Source organism: Rhamphochromis longiceps, linkage group LG3 (assembly GCF_057381845.1).
Source record: "Rhamphochromis longiceps isolate RC_006_pf linkage group LG3, R_longiceps_female_GT1.1, whole genome shotgun sequence".
Classification (NCBI taxonomy): domain Eukaryota; kingdom Metazoa; phylum Chordata; class Actinopteri; order Cichliformes; family Cichlidae; genus Rhamphochromis; species Rhamphochromis longiceps.
In genome coordinates this window covers 7,040,726-7,064,238 of record NC_140559.1, presented here as the reverse complement: position 1 = coordinate 7,064,238, position 23,513 = coordinate 7,040,726, and the positions used below count along the sequence as shown (strand labels likewise).

The 23,513-nt window shown below is 41.8% G+C and overlaps 1 protein-coding gene and 1 long non-coding RNA gene across 2 annotated transcripts; one reads left to right on the top strand and one right to left on the bottom strand.

Annotated features, from left to right (window-relative positions):
- Positions 1 to 1,901: 1,901 nt before the first annotated feature.
- LOC146672699 (uncharacterized) lies at positions 1,902 to 19,731 on the bottom strand. Its single transcript, XM_085387894.1, has 5 exons — positions 19,584 to 19,731; positions 7,137 to 7,242; positions 6,572 to 6,718; positions 4,316 to 4,902; positions 1,902 to 3,990 (listed from the first exon to the last, which is right to left on the bottom strand). The coding sequence occupies exons 2-4, from the start codon at positions 7,152 to 7,154 to the stop codon at positions 4,372 to 4,374; spliced, it is 696 nt and encodes a 231-aa protein (XP_085244020.1). The 5' UTR covers positions 7,155 to 7,242; positions 19,584 to 19,731; the 3' UTR covers positions 1,902 to 3,990; positions 4,316 to 4,371.
- On the top strand, positions 9,573 to 12,679 carry LOC146672700 (uncharacterized). The gene is made up of 2 exons (XR_014908366.1): positions 9,573 to 11,738; positions 11,776 to 12,679. It is a non-coding gene; the product is annotated as an uncharacterized LOC146672700 (long non-coding RNA).
- Positions 19,732 to 23,513: the final 3,782 nt, after the last annotated feature.

Here is a 23,513-nt window from a genome sequence, read left to right as displayed (position 1 = left end):
TAAGACCACGGGAGCTGGAAAGGTAGACTAACGTCAGTAGCGCAATCATCCCGCGATGAGAGGATCTGTGACCCAGCCTCAAATAGAAGACGGATAATCAGCTGATCGCCAACAGCTGTGAGAGCCAAGGGCGGGAGCCAGCTGTGAGCTCCGCCCAGGCAGAGAGATAGGGGGAGAAAGAGAAAAAAAACACAAGTGTAGCCTTGTGAGGCCGGCTGGGCAGGCACGGGGACCATGACAGATACAACATAACATACAACACTCCTTCCTTAAAAGTTATAATCCTACTTAAGTTATAGTGCAAACGCTTAAGCAACAAATATACTTGATGCTAATTAATTAATATTTCCCTTTGATGTTGCAACTATGCGGTCACTTCTGTCTTTAAACAAAATAATATTTTCCAGTTACAGAAATCATAAAGTCCAAACTAAAGTGCTACTGTTGCTATATGCATTTTATATAAATCATGGATGATGGTCCTGACATGAAGGAAGAGAAAGTTACAGGTTGCATCCTTTGACTTTGTCTCCGTGCCTTTGGGCCATTTTCAGAAGGACAGATGTTTCTGTTCAATTCTTAAATCAATTTTTTCAAACACAAACACTATTTTAAAGCTTCTAGAGAGTAAAATATTAATGATAATTATAATAACAATAATAAAAACAAAAGCTCTCAGATCCATCAAACCAAGCAGCAGAAAGAACAATAACTGAAGAGAAAACTTTAACCTTGTAGACTTCATTATGTTCCAGCTGCTCTACAGACGCTGTGACCTCGAACTTAAGCAGGTCGTAACGTATGTGCAGCTCAATAACTTCATAATCAGACCCTGTGGTATTTAGGCAGCAGAACAACTAAGAATAACAACTACAAATAATGTTTTTAGGTTTCTGTTGTACTGCAAGGTTCTGTACAGGAGAACCAAACCAAGAGCAAATATTACGTCTCATTTACACCTGAGCATGAACATTTAGCAAATTGAATCATCTTTGTTTAGATGCAAGAAGAATCATATAGAAACGAAAAAGTAGAAATAGAAATCCAGAGCAAAGATATCCTCTAATTCAGCGTAGCACATGTGCAGCTGCTGCGATTCACGTAAGCATTCGGCTCGTCACTGTTGCAGATTTTTCTCTCACTGTTCTGGCTCACAGCGCTGCAAACACAAAAATAAATATCCCCAAAGCTGTGAAAGGGAGCTAATTAGTAAGAGTATTGTTACTCTCCGCAGGAGTAGTCCAGCAGTAGAAATCAGTCCAATAACAAGGTGTGTAACATCTAGCAGGGTGACAGAAAAACCCAGGGTAACTTCTAAGGACCTCAACGTCTCTCTCACATTGTGTTTTTTAAACATGCTTCCATTTGTCACTTCAGTCTTTACTCTGAAATACAGGAAGAGAAATCATGGCTGAAACAATTTCTCATGAAACCAGGGGTGTGGTCCAACAGTCAGTTTGGTGAGGAAGGTTCCTAACTGAGAGAAGTGACCCAGAAGTATCTGTGTAGCAGCCACAATGAATCCAGATCATGAGCTTTATTAACTGATCAAAGTCTCTTCTTTCATCTTCTGTATCATTCAGTTTGCATTGGTAATGCCCATTATTGTAATGCTTTTTTAAGACCAGCAAAACTTTATTTCACTTTGGGTTAGCTGGGATAAGTGATGGATGGAGGGAATTTTACTTCAGCCACAGAAATCCTAAACAGGAAGGAGGAGCAGAGTTACAGTGGATCACTATCCAGCAGGGAAACAAGGTTTATTTCAATTTCTTGGCCATGAGTGAGATTTACTGAGTGGGCAAATTAGGGAGACGACACCATCAGATCCCGAGCCCTCCATGTGTTAATCAAGAGACGGCTGCTGTGCTACATCCATAAATAATGAATAAATTAGGAGCTAAAGCTGAAAGGACAGTTTATTTGTACCATCTTCACGTGAACACATTCAAGAACATCACAGATGAAGAAACATTAAAAACTTCCACACTACATAAAGCAAGAAAAATAGTTTTTCTTTCAGGTGGTTTCAGAAAAACAGAAACATCAAACATCTCCAAGACTCTCTTTGAAAGAACTAAAAACCTTTGTTCTCATGGTCCAATCATGAGTGAACTCCCCGATGAAGCCTTGTGTGCTAAAACATGTCAGAGTTTTAAAGGTTAAACATGAGTTTCCAAAACGTTTTGCTGGAGAACAATGAACTATTTGACTGAGTTTCAATCATTTACAGACGAGCAAAACCAGGACAGAGAAAAAAGGACAAAACTGACTCAGTAAAACACAGAAAAGAAGATCCCATGTAGATCTGTATTATGTAGAAGTTCATCCCAGCAACCAGTTCAGTTCAACACAAGTTTAAATGATTCTATCTGAACTCTGTGGAGCCTGATCTCAAGCTTTTTGAGTCTGACACAGAAACCAGAGGATCTTTCTGTGTCTTCAGATTCACTGTGATCCAGTGATGGGAGTGATTTCAGCCCTGAGTGATCGCGCTGATGTTTGCACAGAGCAGACAATGAGGTGAATGTTTGGGCACATTGGTAACAGTGAAACAGTTTATTAGTAACGTGGGATCGTTTGTGTTTGGAGTATGAACTGAGATTCCTGAAGCTCTTGTCACACTGGTCACAGCTGTAGTTTCCTTCCATGTGTGCACGTTCATGAATGTTACGATGACCTGACTGTGAGAAGCTTCTCTCACAGTGTCTGCACTTGTGTGGTTTCTCTCCTGTGTGGACTCGTTTGTGTGATTTAAGCTGACCTGCAGTGGTGAATGATGACCCACACTGATCACAGAGGTGCTTTTTAACCCCACTGTGAATCAGTTCATGTTGTTTTAAGCGATGTGATGTGGTGAACGGCGCTGCTGTGGAGAGAGTGAGCAGCTTCCGGTTCCTTGGTGTACACCTGGCTGAGGATCTTACGTGGTCAGTACACACAAACAAAACAGTGAAGAAGGCGCAGCAGCGCCTCTTCTTTCTCAGGGGACTGAAAAGATTCGGCATGAGCCCCCGCATCCTCAGGACCTTCTATCGCTGTGCCATTGAGAGCATCCTCACTGGATGCATCACCACCTGGTATGGCAACAGCACCGCCTACAACTGCAAAGCTCTCCAGCGAGTAGTGCGGTGCTCTGAACGGATAATTGGAGGTGAGCTTCCCTCCCTCCAAGACATCTACAGGAAGCGGTGCCTGAGGAAAGCGGGGAGGATCATCAAGGACTCCAGTCACCCCAGCCATAAACTGTTCAGACTGCTTCCATCAGGAAGGAGGTTCTGCAGCATCTGGTCCCGTACCAGCAGACTGAGAGACAGCTTTTTCCATCAGGCCATCAGACTGCTGAACACGTCATAGACACCTCAGCTTCACTACTGGAACTTCAACATTATGCACTCCACACTGTATATAAATGCCACTTGTTTTGCACATATTCAACTCTGTATATTTTATATATTTTATTATTATTATTATTATTATTATTTTATTTTATTTTTTTACTATTTAATTTGTAAAAATGTGTATACACACACACACACACACACACACACACACACACACACACACACACACACGTAGGAAAATATTTAGTATACACATCCAGAAATGCATACACTATTATATATTGTACATATATTTATTATTTTCAGGTTGGCCATTCTTGTATTTTGCTCGTTTGTGTTGTTGTGTTTGCACATCTCTGTTGCTTGTGGGGCTCGCACACAAGAATTTCACTCGCATGTGCTGTGCCAGTGTGCCTGCACATGTGATGTGACAATAAAAAGTGATTTGATTTGTGATTTGATTTGATTTGAAGCTTCTCCCACATTCTTTGCAGTATTTCAGTTTGTCTCCAGTGTGTTTACGTTGATGTAGTTTTAGGGTATTTTGCCGACTGAAAGTTTTTCCACAGAGGTCACAATGAAAGTCTTTCCCACCACCACAGTGATGACAGGGTTGAGAACTGGATCCATCTGTGTCGCTCTGCTTCTAAACAAAGACACAAAGACAGTGTAAGTCAGTCCTTCAACATTTGTATCCTGAACGTCGCCTGAAATAAAGAGCATCTCTGCAGACGTCCAACTACATTTGACTGTTTCAGTTAACACACTCAGTTTACTGGGCTGCAATAACTACAATACTACCACCATAATACTACAGTAATACTAAAATCATAACTGAAAGGAAAATCTGAATAATCACTCAGAGCTGCTTTTCCATGCAGTAGAATTGCTAACATGCTAACACAGTTTAATGAGCAGAGTTGTTCCAAACAGTCAGGCTAAAATGACAAGATAACAATATAAATACATACCTCACAGTAGCTGCACTTGTAGAGTCTCTTTCTGGTGTGGATCTGTTGGTGTTGTCTCAGGTGACGTGGAGATTCTCACACAGGTCACATTGATAAGGTCTCTCCTCAGTGTGGGTAAATATGTGTTGTTGTAAGTGTGCGTCTGTTGTAAACTCTTTGCCACACTGTTCACGGCAGTACACATCATGTCTGGTGTGAATGCGTAGGTGTATATTTCGGCTCTCTCTCCGGCTGAAGGTTTTTCCACAGATGTCACAGCTGTATGCCTTAATTCCAGAGTGGGTAACTAGATGACTCTGTAAGTGGCTACTGCGAGTAAAAGCTCTGCCACACTCGTCACAGCTGTACGCTTTAACTCCACTGTGGATGAGTTGGTGTGTTTTTAGGTGACCCTTCAAGGAAAAAGACTTTCCACACAAGTCACAGCTGAACGGTCTCTCTCCAGTGTGGATGACCTGATGCCGTTTTAGTTTAGCCCTCACAGTAAAACCCTTCCCACACTCGTCACAGGTGTGTTTTTTCTCTCCCTTTCTTCTGTGAGGTTTGTCGGCCTCCTGAGAGCGCTGACTTCTGGCTCCATGTTGGTCCTGCAGTGACAGAGATACAAACAGAGGCAGTGAGTGAAATGCAGTCGTGGAACAAACTCAACCTTCAAACTCCATTAACACTAGTTTTAAACCTGAAGGTGGAGCGTGGCACCAAACACCTTAAAGGTCTCTTATCCCCACCTGCTGGTAGTTCTAACACATTACATCCAACCTGCTGTTAAAGATAATTCATGACTGTTCAAACACTAAAATCATGCCCATCCCTCCTGATTGTACGTACACACACACACACACACACACACACACACACACACACACACACACACACACACACACACACACACAGTTTTAGAATTTAGATTATTTTGTTGTTTCCTATTACATATTTCTATAATTTGTATAGTTTTATACAGAATTATTCAGTGATAATAAATCCTATGTTTGTTTATTCTAAACCTGTTAGCTTCCACAACAGATGTTCCTCGTCTTCCGTCAAATACTCACATAAAATATTACACAATAAAGTGGATTCAAAATATCCACATAATTTCACTCTTACATCCACAGTGAGGTTTCACAATTGTTCAAATATAAGCAATCAATAATAATAATAATAATATTTCTCTGTCAGCCTTCTCGGTTACGAGTCGTCTTCTGCTCCTCTGTCATGCGGCGTCCCACAGGGCTCAATTTTAGGGCCACTGCTCTTTTCACTGTACCTATTGCCTCTGGGTTCTATCCTTAGAAGGCATGGGATCTCATTTCATTGTTATGCCAATGACTGCCAACTTTATTTGCCACTAAAACACAAGGATGGCATCTCCATAAAACCTATAAAACCTATAACCTTATAAATAAAATTGAATTTAATATATTCTGAGGTAAGTTGATCTATAGTGTTACATCATATTCTATAAGGATGTTATGTGTTTGTAGACTTTCTGCCCAGTTTGACCCATTTAGCAGAAGTCAGCCTGTTTAAGGCTCTGATATCTATTCTGTGTGACTTAAAGCAGTTATGACATGGTCTGATTTTCTCACACAATAAAGGAATATTTCATATATCAGTCTACTCTTCATTCTATTAGACACAGTTATCACAGCTCCTACATTTGCTTTTTACACATATATGTAAGCATTGAGCCAAATTTAGTACCAACATATTAAATGAACAATATTTGTCTCTTATATATGATACATCTGTATACACACTGTCACAGATACTTGTCTGTGAGTGAAGTGATTAATATAATAACTATAATATTGGCCATATTATATTTACATTACCACAGTGAGATGACTTTAGTCTCATGAACAACATCAGCTAATTGTTATTTACAGCTAATCTTAAACGACTGTTCAGCACAGAAATGAAGCCCAACAATCATGTTTCACAGTCCTGTGGTCTCAGCCTCAGATACTCATCAAATCACACAGAGCTCATGTAGAAACAAATGAACTAAATATGTTCTCCTTCATTTCTGTCAAACAAAGCTGTATGAAACGTTTCCAGCTGTTAGTATCATGGTTGCTAGGCAACCTGGGCAGCGCGACGGAGGCTAGACGTCCCATTTCACGAGCCTACGAGCCTCGCACTTCGGCCTTAGCGGTCTTTGAGTACGCGGCCCTTGAGGACTTTAAAGCTGCAGAACCTGAATCGGGATACAGCCATGATGATCTCCAGCCTCGTGCTCGCCAACATTCTCACCTGAGTTAAGAAGACGATCACTGAAATGGTCTCAGCAGGTCCTTTGATGACAGCAATGAAATGCAGTGGTAAGGCTTTTTGGGGATTAAGTTCGTTTTCATGGCAAAGAAGGACGATGCAGTTCATCTGATCACTCCTCATAACATTCTGGAGTGCAGGCAAAATGCTATTATAAAAACTTAAGCAGCAACTTCTCCAGGTTCCAATATTTATGCAATTCTCAAACCTTTTGGCCACGACTGTATAACCTCTTCTGAAGTTTAGTGGATATTATACATGGTTATGCTCAGGATGTGTCGGCCAGTTTCCACTGGAAACGCCTTTTGGTTAAACTGTCAGCGAGGAATTTGCATTTGCACTGTTACATTTTTATATAACTTTAATGCACATAAACAACAGCTGCTTGTTTCAGTGAAAATACATTGATGGCTTTTTAATAAAGTTGTGCAGCTGTAAAGTATTTTGTCTGGTGTCAATTCTATCGTCAGCTACATCGTTATGGCAAATGTTCAAATGTATATGGTGATAAATATCTTTGGTCATATGGTCCTGCTCTGTCTGTCACCTTCTGTGTTGAGCTCATTGTTTCCTCTGTAGTGGCTGAGCTGAGTCCAAGTAGCTGAAAATGTTCCTCTGCTGCTCCGTCAGACTCTCCTCCTCCTGCTGATCAGCTGGGACACAAAACAGATCTTTGTTAGGCTCCACACTGCACTGAAGAGTCAAAGTGTCTCATATGTTCATCTGACAAGTAAAAGAACACATTTTTGTTTCCCGAGGTGGGCAACTTGTTGGAAACAAACACAAAAGGTTTGAGCACTGATACCTGCCATTGCTGGCATTGAAAGATGCAACGCCAGCAATGTGGATTGGTTTGAGTCTTGACAATCCACATTGCTGGCATCTTTCAATATGTTTGAATGCACCAGTGTAAGTGCAGCCACTCAGACTCAATGTGTTCATAGAAACAGGTGCAGATGTGTCACGAGTTCATCCAGCAGTAGCTATGGCACTTGGCCACAGGGGGCAGCAGTGGACTGACCTGCATTTGAGACTGCTCCAGCTGCTCTGTGACAGTCAGTAGATCTGCTACAAATTGCAGATCATATGCAAGTTTTGGAAATGACATTATAAATATTCCTAACTTAGCCACGGCAGCCATGTTGATGTATTACCTATATTGGCTGAAAATGTTCATTTGCAGAGAAAAGACACAGGCAGACTGTGCTTACAGGACAACAACAACAACAATCTTTATTTATAGAGCACATTTAAAAACCAACGGCATGCCAAAGTGCTTAACATAAAACAAATTAACACAAGTATAATCAGAGTCATAAAAATAAAAGTGTAGAATTATGTTCACAGGAAAAAGCCACCAATAGAAAAAATATAACTATAGCACATAGCTACAGCACAATATAACTGTGCCATCAACACACAATGGGGATAAGACATACACAGCACAAATAAAAAGCAAGATAGGAAAATTAGTAAAATAAATCACTGCAGACAAGGCCAGCATTTAACCGGTAGAAAACGCAAGATTAAACAAATACGTTTTAAGCCGTGATTTAAAAGATTGAATAGAGTCAGACGCCCGAATGCCAATGGGAAGGTTGTTCCACAACTCTGGTGCGGCCAGGGCAAACGCTCGATCACCTCTAGACTTCAGCCGAGATCTAGGCTGCACCAACAGTAACTGTGAGGATGATCTTAAAGCCCTAGCAGGAACATATAAGCTTAAGAGTTCCTTAAGATAGCTCGGTGCTGTGTTATTAGTGATTTTAAAAGTAAACAGCAGAATTTTAAATTGGATACGGTATTTCACAGGCAACCAGTGCAAATCAGCTAGGACGGGAGTAATGTGGGCAAACTTCTTAGTTTTGGTTAGAATGCGTGCAGCAGCATTTTGGACTGTCTGTAATCTATGGAGGAGGGCAGAGTGGAGTCCAAAATAGAGTGAATTGCAGTAATCCAGCCTCGAAGTTACAAAGGCATGGATGAGTTTTTCCAGGTCTTTATGCGGGATATACTGCCTGGCCTTAGAAATAAGGCAGAGTTGGTATAAACTCGATCTAACAACAGCAGACACTTGTCTATCAAGTTTAAATGAGCTGTCAAGTAACACGCCCAAATTCCTAACAGTGTCGGAAAAGGAGTTAGTGAGAAAACCAAAAGCATCACGAAGTTTGGCACGAAGGACGTCACTGCCAAAGACCACAATTTCAGTTTTCTTATCATTAAGGATAAGAGTATTTGCCAGGAGCCATTGCCTGACCTCACACATGCACTCTCGAAAACTATTCAAGGACAAAGCTAGGTCATCATTTAACTCAAAGTAGATCTGAATGCCATCAGCATAATAATGAAAAGCGATGTGATATTTCTCAAAGATAGCGCTTAATGGAAGCATGTACAATGAGAACAGAGTAGGGCCTAACACAGATCCCCGAGGGACACCACAACAGACAGGTACAGCGGAGGAAGAGGAAGTGGCCAAGTGAACCGAGGAGAGCCAATTGGAGAAGTATGATTTAAACCAATCCAAGGAAACACCCTTGATGCCTACAGTGTGCTCAAGTCTCGCCAATAGGATTTTATGATCAACCATATCGAAAGCCGACGATAAATCCAATAGCACTAGGACCGAGGAGCGTCCATTGTCAGCCATTAGTAGAAGGTCATTGAGAACTCGGAGCAGCGCTGACTCAGTGCTATGATGTGGTTTGAAGGCCGATTGGAATTTATCATTAATGCTATTCTCATCCAGGTAGGCCTGGAGTTGAAGCAACACTATCTTCTCAAGAATTTTGGCCAAGAACGGAAGCTTGGAAATCGGCCTATAGTTCGCATAATCATTATAATCGAGGTTCCTTTTTTTAAGAAGAGGCTGAATTATAGCATGTTTAAAGGCTGATGGTACGCAACCAGAGAGCAAAGAAGAGTTCAAAAGGGACAATATACTAGGTCCAATTGCACTAAAACAGTTGTGATCAGGAGATATTTTATTTTGTATTCTCATAATCAGTTATCATTGATTAATCATTTACCATTGTTGAATCGGTTGACAGAATAATCTTTTAATTACATCTGTGTTACTCTGAGCAAATATTAACGCACACTGACTGTTTATATAAAGTTGTTGCACTTTAGTGCAGTCACACCATTCAGACCCACCAGTCCTGTTGGGCCCGGCCCGCCTGCGTGTAGTTCTGCACGTACACAGGCCTTTAAAGTACATGCACGCTCTTATATAACACATGAATGTGTACACACACACTTAGTAAGAATAGGAGGGTCGTCTGAGGACAGTTTTCTGATAGATATACTTTCACAATAGACACGAATAGATATACACACCACACACACTGGTTTTCTCTGAGTGCTGGGCTGAGTGGAAACATCTGGAGGCCTTATAAGGAGAACTTGTGGAGTGAGGGGAACTTCCTGAGTTCTGAGAACTGACTGATACTTATCATGTGACTTGACGTCATCATTGTAATAAAAGCTTTGTGAGATGCTTGTTCGGGGGAGATCGGCTCTAAAAGGCTTGTGATGCTCATCTTCCCCATATGTACATATGTATAATAAAATCACTATTCTGACATCTACTGAGACCATGCAGTCGTTTGTCTTCTCCTCAAAACTCGAATCATGACATTTCTGGTGCCGAAACCCGGTTTGGGGGGAGACTAATGGAGCCTGGCTGACGGTCTAGTGGTGTCAGACGGACGGCCAGGAGCTACACTGAGTGATGGGCCCCGAAATATGAGAGGTAAGCACCGCCTGTTGATGGATCTCCAAAGGTGCCGAATTGGAAATTGAGCGCTAAATTAAATGTTCACTCAGTGGAGCTTCTGTTCTGTCCGTGGTGATCCTGGGGTAATTAGTGTTAAAGGCAGGGAATAGTGAACTGAGTAAATGTATTGCTGTTTATTGTGGGAAGCGCATTTTGAGTTAAGAAGTTATGTGTTTAAGTTAATACGGTTTAAGGTGTGTGGAAACAAATAGATACGGTTTAAGAGGTCAAATGTGGGTTGACTGGGAATGCCAGCCAGTCAATCGGTAGTGTAGGGATAATTTGGTTTTAATAGGGTAGCAGAGACGGTCTCGGGCTTCAGATAATTAAACGGGGGGGCTGAGAGCTCACCGTGAGGCTTTTAAAAAAGTAAATTCGTTTAGGACTGAGAAGCTAGGCTCTCTAAGAATGCAGTTTGTTCAGCAGGTGGCGCTGACACCTGACCGCGGACGCGTGGTTAGGCTTTTGCCCGGTTTTGGCCTCCCGCTGGGGACTTGGGACTCCCGGTTAATTGGCCAGGTAATCTAGGAGTGATTGCCTTCTACTGCATTGATTGATTAAGAAGGTTAGACCTGGCTGCATCCTATCTAAACGTTGGGCACACTGAGCTTTAAGTAAAGCCAAAAGCGTGAACTGTGATGTGTCACGTGGCCGGTGGAGCTCCGTGTTTTCCTGGCGGGGAAGTAGTTTTAAAAGTAATTAGAATTTAGTAATTTGACCGTTCTTCAAGGCGGCGTACTTGAAACGGTAATTGATCAGCAAGAGCCGGGCTCTGGGCTGAAAGATGCTTTTAAATTAGTCAAAAATTTAGGAACACCAGCAGAGAAATAGAGAAGTGAGATAAAGTTGTTCTGGCATATGGTGTTTTCTTAGGAATTCGAGCGCTATCGGGAGGGCGTTCCCGAGGCGTGTATTGACCAGCAAGGCTAGGCCTGGGCTATAGGTGCTTTTAAATTAGTCAAAAAGTTAGGTGTAACCTCTTGTGGCATATGACGTCTATGCGGGCCCATGTGTATATAGATTATAAATTACCGGTGTGTGTAAATAAGTTGTATAAATCTGTTAGATCTGAAACTCCGGCTAAAGACTTCATCTCTAGTAAAAATCTTTTCTCTTCTCTCCCTCTTTCTCTCAGTTGGGATTCTGTGTGTGTATGTGTGCTGGAGAAAAAAAAAAAAAAAAGGAAAAGGGTCTCTCTCTGTCTCTGTGAGAGAAAAAAGGTGGGGGCCGAGTGAGCCCGCGGGGCCGAGCGGGTCCGCGGGAGCGAGCGTGTATGCTGTATGAGGAAGAAGGGAGTGGGAAGGAGCGAGTGAAAAGAGTAACCGAGTATTTGGTGATTTTTTATTATTTCAGAGGCTCTGGGTAAGAGTTTTGACTATATTGATTTAATTCTGTGGTTTTGGAGTTGGCGACTTTAGCTGTGAGAGTTGTGAAAAGAGCAGGTTTTTCTTTTGTTGTGATGTTAAGTATAAATTCAATAGACTGTGAGTAATTGGTGTTTTTCTGCCTATTGTGCTGCGTGGAAGACACAGAAGTGTAGAAATGTTTGTGGTTTATCTTTGTTTGACGTTTTATATAGAGTTGGTTGATTCAGGGTGATTTCTCCCGTTTAAGGGAGGAGTTGCATTGTGGTTATGTTAAAGCTTTGCTGTAGGGGTATGAGTGTGAATTTGTGCTGCCTTCGCATGTTTAAATGGGTGCATAGAAGTTTGTGTTTTAAAAAGGCCCAAAACATCATAAAAGACACCTCACATCCTGGCCACTCCCTGTTCGAACTGTTGCCCTAAGGCAGACGGTACAGGGCAATCAGAGCAAGGACTAATAGACTCAAACACAGCTGTTATCCAACTGCAATAACACATCTGAATACTACAAAAATGTCCACCATGCCACTCTTGTGTTAATCTATGCACGGTCTGAAGCATGACTGTGGGAATACTTAGTATGTTAAGTATTCTATCTATTTTATTTATTGAATTTTATTGTTTTGTTTATATTTTGATAGTGCTAGGGATGATGCAATGATCGGGGACCATTCTTAATTTCGTTGGTCTCATGACAATGACTATAAAGTTTCTGATTCTGATTCTGATTCTGAAATCCACCCTCCTCAAGAGTTCAATAATTTAGGCAGTTATGTTTATACAAATACTAAATGTATGTTTAGTGTCTTCATACAGGTGTTTTTTCTTAACCTGGAAACCTGAGTACGGCAGCAGAAGACAGGCCAAGCTTTGGCTAAAATTCACGGCTGGACACCAGAGTTGTCCCCACCCCTCCAGGGAAAAAAAAAAAAAAAAAAGAGAGAATATAGTTTTAGGCAGGTTTTTCTCGCTGAACTGCTCTGGGTGCTGTGTCCCTGAATCTCACCAGTGTTAACCTCTGGCGGAAGACATGGAGAAAAGGAAAAGATGTTCCTGGTAAATGACTGAAGCAAATAAAACCACACACAACCAGAGGAAGGTATGAGAAGTGTGAGGAACAGACACATGTGCGTGTTAGAGAAATGCCTCATTTGAGAAGAAGTTAAATTAACCCATACACTGCATTTCGTTGCCCTGTACCTGTGCATGTGCAATGACAATAAAGTGGAATTCTATTCTATTCCATTCTATATACAGACGCACCCATACATGCAATGAAGAAACAGCTTACATACATGTGCACGTACATGCAAGATTAGAGTAGCGACACTTAACATACACCTGTTTGTAAATGATATAGTTTATACATTACTGACAAATAAACTCTCTGGGTTGCAAGACAACAACTTGACGTGAAAAGACAAAGACACTGGTCTGATGATTAAGTGAGGATACGACAAATTTAGTGGTTAAAAGAGTCGAATTGGGATATGTTTTTGTTGATTGTTTAAGACAAATGACTACTGAATGGGAGAAAATTCCTTTTTAGGTTTCTAAACAGGATCTAAGAATTTTAACACGTATCTGTGTTGTCCTGTCAACTGGGGGGGTTATGAGTTGATTATGTGGTGAGAAAAAACAAAAGAGGGGGGAAAGGAGACCTCGTTGTTTCTCGCCTCTCTGGATAACACAGCTAACACAACACAGCCAACACAACATCATTTTCCTGTTCGCCTGTTTTGTTTTGTTTTTGTTTTTTCTGAAAGCCGAAGCTGACCTGGACTCCTACCCTCCCCTCTACCATCGTTGCCCTCTCCGCGACCATCTTTGACCCTTTGACCCCTGAAGGCCACAGCAGCTGGACTCACAACAACAACTTGAGGATGTCAACAGTGCTGCAAAAAAGCGATCTCATGCAGCAGAGACGGAGTGCACTAAACCTAAAGCCCGTTTCACTACACGGGGGAAATTCCCAGACTGCGTCAGCTGACAGAGCTGTGACGAGACGCGCATTAAGCCCGGAGAAAAAGGGAGGGTGAGCAGAAGAATGCTGACCTCTGAGAAGAGCCGAACAGAAGAGCTGCAGAAGGCCGTGGAGCAAAGGAAAGACAACATAAATAGACTCTGATCTGACGTGGAAGGAAAAGACTCTGAGGTTTTTGCCCTCAGTAAGAGCTTAAGGCATCAGAGCAGAAACTGAGCATGGCTCCGGAGGAGCTGGCTGCTAATGGAACTCATCAGTCAGATGTGGAGTTTCAAGTACAGGACTTGAAATCAGGCGGAAGCTTGCTGGAGCAGGAGGTCGTCAGACTTGACGCAAAGCTCCAACAGCAGGAGTAAACCCTGAAAGAGCTACAGAAGCAAAAGGGTCAAGTTACAAGGAGAAGATGCAGGCAGCTGCAACAACGGATGAAAACAGACCCAAAGAGGAGGGGAGGACCCCAGGGCATGCTTCAGGCCGCTGGTTTACCTAAACTACAGAACAGGAAGGTGATGAACACAAACATACACCAACCCACAAACACACACTTCTGCATGCGCCGACTTAGAATGAAGAGAAACACACACATGAACACTTATGCACTCGTTGAGGGAGTGAAAACTGATACATACCCATGCACCAAAATCAAAATGTTGATTTAATTCACTAAGAAGTGACACATAATGCTCCAGCTGCTGCAATGAAGAATGCTTTACTGACAAAGGCTCAATGCTGCACACGACAACGTCAAATACAGAATTTGCTATAATAATAAGCCCAGAGGGCATTTGTGTGGTCTGGGGAGCAGAGTCCGGAGCGGTTTGGTTATGAAAACGATGCCTGTGCGAGATATCTGGGGCTTAAGGCCTCGACTTAATTGTTTACTGTACACTAAAAAAGAAAAGAAAACAGCCTGAGCAGTGGTGCAGAGTGAAAACGATGGATTAACAGTGTGAGTCTTATTTCAGAGCGCCACATCATTGTGATGGAGATTTAATAAAAGGAGGAACACACGGACAAAGAAGAAGAGAAAGGGGGGGCAGCCCTTGAACACGATTGCCTGAGGTATTAAAGTTCTGTACTAAATTCTGGTTTCCAGTGTGAGAAAAGTCACGCAGTGCCAGTAGTAGAGCTAGGTTAAGTGATGATTCTAAATTACTGTAAGCAAATCATCGTACACCGTTCAAGATTCATGATAACGGGGATCTAGACTTTGTTGAACCCTAGGCAATTTGAACAGGTAAAATTTGAGTGACCAAGTAGCAGTTGAATAAAAGTCATTGAATAAGTGTTGAAATAAACTGGCAGAATTAAGAGAATTAAAACATTTCAAGAGCTCAAATTATTTAATATGGAAACGGTTCTATTTTGTTTCACGAATGCAAAACATATAGGTTTAGGAATAGGAAAAGGTTGAGGTGGTGTTGATTTGACTCTGTGTAGGTTTAGGTGGGTATTTTTATTGATGGGAGGAATATTCAGTGACAAGTCCTAAGACCCGGGCGTCTGCATTTTGTTTTTGTTATTTTTCATTTTATTTTGTTTTATATTTTGAACAGTGCACTGATTTTTGTTTGTGAATCTTTTCTTTAAGCAGATCTGCACATCGGAAATTACAAGCATTACACGTCGGCGAGAAAATTGTTGTAAGTGAGTTTCTCCGCATTGAAATGGGTTCTGGAGGAAACACTTGTGGGGACAATTAGAAATGAGAGTCCCTGTCTAAAAAAGGATTCAGCGAGGTAATCCAAACTCAAGTTCTTGTTTTCTTTTTGAGATGGCGTCATTTTGCTGAGTGTGGAAACTAAATGCGACGACAGGTCTCACTATCAGCAAAGAAAGAAAGAAATGGATGAATGGATGAATGGATGAAAGACTGGAAATAGAAACAAACGGACTGACTGGTAAAAGATGACGAGACTTGACCATGACTCAAGGTTAACCACCTCCACCTAGATAGGATAAAAGGGTGGATGAATTTATGTGTGTTTCTTTTTACAGGAGTAGAAGGATGACAAAATATTCGAGGATGAGTGAACCTGTAAATGCCATTTTTGTGTCTTGTGTTGTTTACAGAGGTAACTGCGCAGCGTTACCATTTACATTTTCTTCCCTACAGGGTTACAGTTTTTAATGTTTTCCTATTACAGGATTTCTGGGCGGATGTGTGAAGAAACGGTGTTTATGGGTTAGGAGTTGGTGATGCTATTACACTGTATTCTGGTGAGAGTGTTGGGGGAGACACACCCTGTCTTGAAAACTGTGATTCTTTTACAGGAAATGTTTTTATAGCACCTATGGGATGTGGATGGCTGACTACGGTCAATGTACTGCTAATGTTTGCTTTGCTTTGGTGAGAAGGGTGCAGTAGAAAACAGACAAGTGACATGAAAATAAGTAATAATAACAAATAACAAATTTGGGGACAGTTTAACCTAGAGCCCACTAACTGGCCATTAGGGGCTCTCTCTCTCTCTCTCTTGGAGTAACATTGCCCAAAGGGTGAATAAAGCAAATTGCGGCAATAATAGTGATTTAATGATTGGAGAAACCTGAACATGATACTTGTCTGTTGTGCTGAATCTTTTATTACTCTTATGATTTGCAGGTGGTTGTAAATAAGCTGTTTACTTTAACAGGTTTGCTTTTTAGCTGAATTGCAAAATACAACTAGAACGATTAATTGAGACTAATCGCAACTAACCTGAAACTGAGGAGGTTCTATATAAGGAAGAATTAAAACAGGTATAAAGTGCATTTGATCTTTAATTGCAGGTGTGACCATGAAGATTTTTGGTACAGATTGCAGGTTGTTGCTCATTATTGAAGTGTGCTCATAAAGGTAGAAGCTATATAGGGGGCCTATGATTTGGTTTGTGTTTTAATAATTTAGGTATGGCAGAATTAAAGGTTTCTAGACAATTTAGGGAACGAGTGAGAAGCATAATTAGATGATCAGAAACTGAGTACTACACTCAAGTTAGAATTAAGAATGCCCAATTTGTTTGAGGTCTGTTGTTCATTTTTATACACACATTGCAAATGTGCTTATAAGGAGCTGGCACTTAGTCTGTGAAGGTCAAAAGCTTCATCCGACAACGGATCGGATTGATATATTGGAGCTATTGACTTCACGTGCAGAGGGGTAAGTGCATGCACGCTTACACACATAAGCATGGCATAGGATTGGAATAAACAAAGTCAACAACATTAGGTTAGGAGAGCCAGCGCAGGAGAGGTGTTGGCTTTCTGTCTCTTGCAGAGAAGGGAACAGACACCAGATGGGGACACGGAGATATGGGGATCCTTCACAGCAACTGGGGTCAAGTGTCATGGCCTTGGGGCTCCTTGAGAAGATGGATCCCATAATCACAGCGATAACCAGGAAGGGGTTGGCGAAAACTAGGAACACCAGAGACCAACGTGGTTCGAGAGGCTTTTGGAAAAAAGGGGGACACGGCGGTGACAACGGACAACAAACACACAGATCTTTGTTTGAAAGTGGGGCAGAATAATCCCCAGATCTGTGTAGCGACTGAAGGGTGGTCTAACCCCGGAAGTCGAAGAAAGAAGAATCCGAGGGCGTTTCTTCACTCCAAGAGGAGGTGGTAAAGGGGCCTGAAGCGTGACAGGCTGAAACTCGAGTCTGATGCTAAAAGAACAGCTGGGTTGTGGGAAAATTGGAAAACAACGGAGGTGTTGGGGTTGATAAGTGTCATAACGTGTTTGTTTGGTTTGGACATAAATCCTGGTGTGAGTTGGGCTGGCAAGCCAGCCCAAAGAGGAGGAGTGTGATCAGGAGATATTTTATTTTGTATTCTCATAATCAGTTATCATTGATTAATCATTTACCATTGTTGAATCGGTTGACAGAATAATCTTTTAATTACATCTGTGTTACTCTGAGCAAATATTAATGCACACTGACTGTTTATATAAAGTTGTTGCACTTTAGTGCAGTCACACCATTCAGACCCACCAGTCCTGTTGGGCCCGGCCCGCCTGCGTGTAGTTCTGCACGTACACAGGCCTTTAAAGTACATGCACGCTCTTATATAACACATGAATGTGTACACACACACTTAGTAAGAATAGGAGGGTCGTCTGAGGACAGTTTTCTGATAGATATACTTTCACAATAGACACGAATAGATATACACACCACACACACTGGTTTTCTCTGAGTGCTGGGCTGAGTGGAAACATCTGGAGGCCTTATAAGGAGAACTTGTGGAGTGAGGGGAACTTCCTGAGTTCTGAGAACTGACTGATACTTATCATGTGACTTGACGTCATCATTGTAATAAAAGCTTTGTGAGATGCTTGTTCGGGGGAGATCGGCTCTAAAAGGCTTGTGATGCTCATCTTCCCCATATGTACATATGTATAATAAAATCACTATTCTGACATCTACTGAGACCATGCAGTCGTTTGTCTTCTCCTCAAAACTCGAATCATGACACAGTCCTTAACTATACGAGATGGAAGAACATCATATACGAGATTAGTATTGTTCAGTTGTTCAACCAGACGCTTAAGAGTAGGGAGTGAAACGGGTTCAAACTGATAGAAGGAAGAGGAACAGTCAGGGGTAAACGCAGGGCCTGTCATTAAAGGAAGAGCAGATTTAAGAGATGAGACTTTATCTAAAAAATAATTTAAAAATTGTTCGCAAAGAACCGTGGAGCACGGCAGCGGCATAGTGGGGCAGGGGTTGACCACAGAGTTAAAAATAATTTTCTCCTGGCTGAAGTTTGGTCCTTTTACAGCATCCTGCCATGCGATTACATTTGTTCCTGACCACCGAGAACACTCACAATAACTTTTATCGAGTGGGGAAAAAAAGTTAGCTTGTTTATATTATGCTAACATAGCTGTGTCGCTAACGATCACGTAGCACATCATTATATACCAGCTAGCCAAACTTCAGTAACCCTACAAACGTCACTGCTGTTTAGTTTCTGTCTTCATTTATGCTGGAAGTGATAGCAGAGCTGTACGTTTTAATTTGTTTCCAAAACCCCGCAGTCAGGACATGCTATATTGTATTTAGATAGAAGCTAGCGAGCTAACTCCCTGCTAACTTGTAACTCCTTTAAATGTCATAAATTCCGTTTTCATGGATGCCTGGATGTTAAACTCAATTGTTACACCTGGTAGAGCAGAACGCTGATCATTTTATTAAAGATAAAAGACTTTAGACAGTTTTTCAACTCTCAGTAATGCCATAGTGATCGTTTGATATATGGACCTGCAGCGGAGTTTAGACCCAGACACGGCTAGTGACGTCAGCTGAACAACCGGATATGCTGGACTGTCTATAGCGGAGATGACAATAAAGTTTACTTTGACTTCAGCAGCGCGCAGGCGCACCGAGGGCTCTCGCGCTCACTTTATAGAATTTAGAAAAAACATCGGTGCAGATTATAAGTCTGTATCATAATATCTGTTTGTTGTGTTGTTTTTATTTTGTTTTGCGAGTTGGTTATTAGATGCCGCTCCAGCCAGCCAGAGACTCCCCGCCGCCCCGCCCTCTCCTCCCTGTGCCGCCAGCAGCAGGCGCACCTCGCAAACGGAGGGCGCCCTTACTCCCAGCAAATGGCTGATAGAAAACCGATCGGTGCCTACGAATTTCCCAATATGCGCTGGCATGACGTCGGGGAAGCATGGGTACGACCGATTATTTTATTTTTTTCTTGCCCGTGATGCCCCCCCACCACGATGCATTCTATTGGTTTGCACACTTACACACACCCAGCTGTGGTTTCCTGTTTTGCTGGACTCTGGAGAGCCCCGCCTTTAACGCTCTTCTCTCACAGAGAGCAACAGAAAACTTGGAAAAACTCCAGATTGACTGAACTCAGTTACCTTGACACCTTTAGATGTGAGACGTAGTGATGGTCCGCTTGAAGCTGACGCTCCGGTGCGTGTGTCAGAAAGATCAACGCGCTGCTTCAGAAGCACCGTGTCGAGGCTTGATTCGTTTGGCCAGAGTCACGTGATCAGTGACGTCTGAAGCTTCGTTTAGAACGTACCTTTTTTTAAATCGAACTTTATTGAAACACAATGAGTATACAACATACAAACAGATGAAGTTTACAAAAGAACAGAACATGAACATACAGAACCAGGAGTAAAAAAATTATGATATGAGTAGGCGAAAAAAATCAACATATAAATATTGTTCTGAGAGGCTTTTTGTTGGTTGAGTCTGAAATTGATTGTATGTATAATTCATATCCTTATAAAAAGGCAGAAATATGGTGTTTTATTAATGAACTTACATTTATGGATATAAAATAGCTAAAAGTATTAACAAATTTTTAATAAAAAAACATTTATCATTCTTCCTGGAGAACTTAAAGAAAAAGAATAAAACATTTTCCATCGTAAAGAAAACTCCCTTAAAATATGGACAATAACAAAACTGCTAAATTCTTCCAGAATCTCTGTGTAGAGGAACCAAAAGAGATGTGCCACAGTTTCTGGATGATCCCCACAGAAAGTTCAATTAGTATTTATGTCTCTTTTAAATGTTACCATATAGTGACTGGCTGGGTCACATTTATGAAGAATTTTATATGAGATTTCCTTCACCTTGTTCACAATTAGATATTTATGGGATCATCCAGACTGTCTTCCAGGTGATATCTGGAACATGTCGGTTCCAGTAAGATATTCTATATATGGGAGAGACATGATATCTTCTTGGAATAAACTACGTATTCTCTTATTGCTGTTACCAAGTTCCTGTGAAAAGCAGATTTTTCCCCACTGCTGACTCAGCTGGATCAGGGAGAGTGACTGAGGCAGATATTGAGCTGTCAGTGTTTTTATATAACATTAAAGTCCCTGAGGGTATGGCACCAAGCACCATTGAGAATTCCCCAACACTGACGGGAAAATTATATAGTGTAAGGAATTCATTGTAAGTAAGTAGTGCTCCCTCGTTAAATTTTAAAACTTAGTAGCGGCCGCCATTGTTGGCAGCTGAAATTTGGCTGGGCCGCGCTATGAATTCTGGGATATGGTGGGCCACGAAGGACACACCCGACCCATCCTTCAAACTCGGGGGAATGAAGGACGCATTTGAAGGAGTCGAGGAATCGGGACAGCCTTCGTCGCCTGGCTGTGACGTCATCGGCCTTCAAATGCGGCCTCCGGAGGATGCAGCCGACGTTTTGGGACACAGCTTGTGTGTCTTTGTTGGTCATGTGACCTCCCAGGGACTACACATGGAAACGAGCAGTTTAGCTCAAATCTGGCAGGTTTCCATCGTCTGTTTTTGTCCTGATGTCCATGAACATGAACACTGTCCCTGTCAAACACGTCCAGATAATCTGATCCAGTGTTGTTCTTCTTCTGTGGTGTTTGTGATGGAGCAGCAGCTGCTGATCCTGATGTCCTCCACCAAGGGGTCAGCAAATTCAGCTGACTGTCATCATTTATTAAAAAGATGTAACAATGTGACATAATGCAATATAATAGTGTCAGTTACACATTGTGGGTTGCACTGTGGCCAGAATGGACATTACCTCCTGCCTAATGGAAGCTGTCAGCCATCCTGCAACCATGAATTAGATAAGCAGAAGTGAAGGGATTGTTAACAACAATTTAATAATAAAATGTAATGTGATAGTTGCACTTTATTAGCTACCCACAATCGTATGAATAATAACCATGAATGCACTGCATGCTCATAGCAAGTTCTTTAGGTTGAAAGTGAGATCCTGCTTTAAAGGGCGCTTCATCTGCTGGGAATGACATGTTTCTTCTAGTATGTAAGGCTCAGCCCATCTTACTGGGACTTACTTTTGTAGATCCACATGCTCTAAACCTGCTGCTCCATGATTGGTGCAGAAGCTTTAAGCTACTATTAACAAATAATGACCATGGACTTAGTTGTTACTACAATAACTTATCATTGAGCAACTTGTATATTTAATTTTACTTGTAAAACTATGCAAGTAGAATTGAATGGGGCACAGTGAGCTGAGCACAGGCCCACTCTGTGACACTCAGAGGTTTGTGGATATCATACTGAGAGTATTGGACACAGTGCAGCCAGCTTGCAGCCACTTTCCCACCACTTTAGCACAATGTTTACATGAGACTCAGCCACACTAATGTTCCTGGGCAGACATGTGGTGCAGCATGGCTGATGGCACTGTACCTGCAGCTGTCATGGACAAGAACCACTCAATACCTCACCCAAGCCAAGCCTGTGCTGATGTTGTGATCTGAGACCGAGACACTAACCCAGGATTATGATATGATGTTGTGAGAGTTTCACTAAGAATTAGCTCTGATTACAAGATTTCAATCTATCGTAACTCTAATTTGTATTTACTTCAGTTTGTTCATCTTGGAGCTGTGTGCAGCTGAGGACAGTCTTATTATTACCAGGTGAGGATATGTAACAGCCACAGTCTGTAGAGATGATGTCACCATGGAGTGGTGATGTCACTGGAGCTGCCAATATGTGCTCCAGCCAAAGCTACACCAGAGGGTTGTGCTGTGTAACAGGTTGGTGCAGGTGATGTTATCTACATTTGAACATTAGGCAACAGTCTCATGAAGACACTTTATATTGTTCACTAAAGACCAACAATAACAGAGACAAAGGGAGAGCAGCAGAACTAGTGCTAACAATTAGCACTGCTAGCCTGCCCACCAACACCAGCTAATGTTCTAAAAACGATGATCAATGATTTTGCTGTAACGGCTCCAGCTGTCTGTGTCAGGGACACGTTGGAGATGAAGTGAGTGATCCAGTGACAAAGGTTTGGAAACCTGCAGTCAGCTGAGACTAAAGGAGTCACCTGACCGAGAGACCAAATGTTTCACTGAGAACTTCCAGATGAACAGAATCAACCTTTGGGATAATCTGTTCCACACATCCATGTTTCACTTACTGCATTATATTTCCTCATTGCTGTGCACACAGGCCTGTGGCTTATAACCAACTCCAAGTTCAGACTCAGAGGCTGCTGAAGCTGTTTTCTGGAACAGAGACGTGTTGGATATAAAACCAACTCTTCTCTATGTGTCAGCACTGAGGAAAGGAGCAGCTTCGTTTCTAAGTGTATGAAGGACTGTAGCAGTGTGTGTGTGAGCTTTATTTCACAGACAGAACCATGTCAAAAACACAACTTCAGGTAAAAACAATACAAAATCAAAGAGTCTGATCAGAAGGATTAAACAGAGGAGTGTGGGACTGTTTTTAACAGACAGCAGGTTAAGCCAGGCTGGAGGAGTAAACTGAGCCTCGGTGTGAGCAGCAGTGTGTTTGACAGGAAGCTGAGATAAACAGTCTGGAGCCCATTTAGTGCTTCATATGAAAGTGTGAGGATTTGAAAGCAAATCTAAAATCAAGCAGGAGTCAGTGTGAGAATGATTTGTGCTTTTCCTCAGTCAGATGCTGGGAGTTTCAGTTCATCCATGTTCAGCGTGCTGTGCTTTGTGTAACAGGAGAATATGACAGTATAAATCAAGTCTTCATGTCACTGAAAGCCTCCACAGTCTGCTATGGAGGTGCATCAGTTTGGATTTACAAGAAGAACATTTCTTAAACCTGCCACAAGATGGCGCTCCAACAGAAGGGATGTCCACAGTGTAACACAGACACACACATACTGTGTGAATGTGTGAGTGAATGGGCTTTCAACACAAGGCTTCTGCTGCTACCTTTAATTACATAATTAGCTAACAAGAACAAACTGTTAATTACCACCAAAGAACGGCTCCAGATTTTAGCTGCTGACCATTTTGTGAAACGTTGATTACATCAGCTTATTG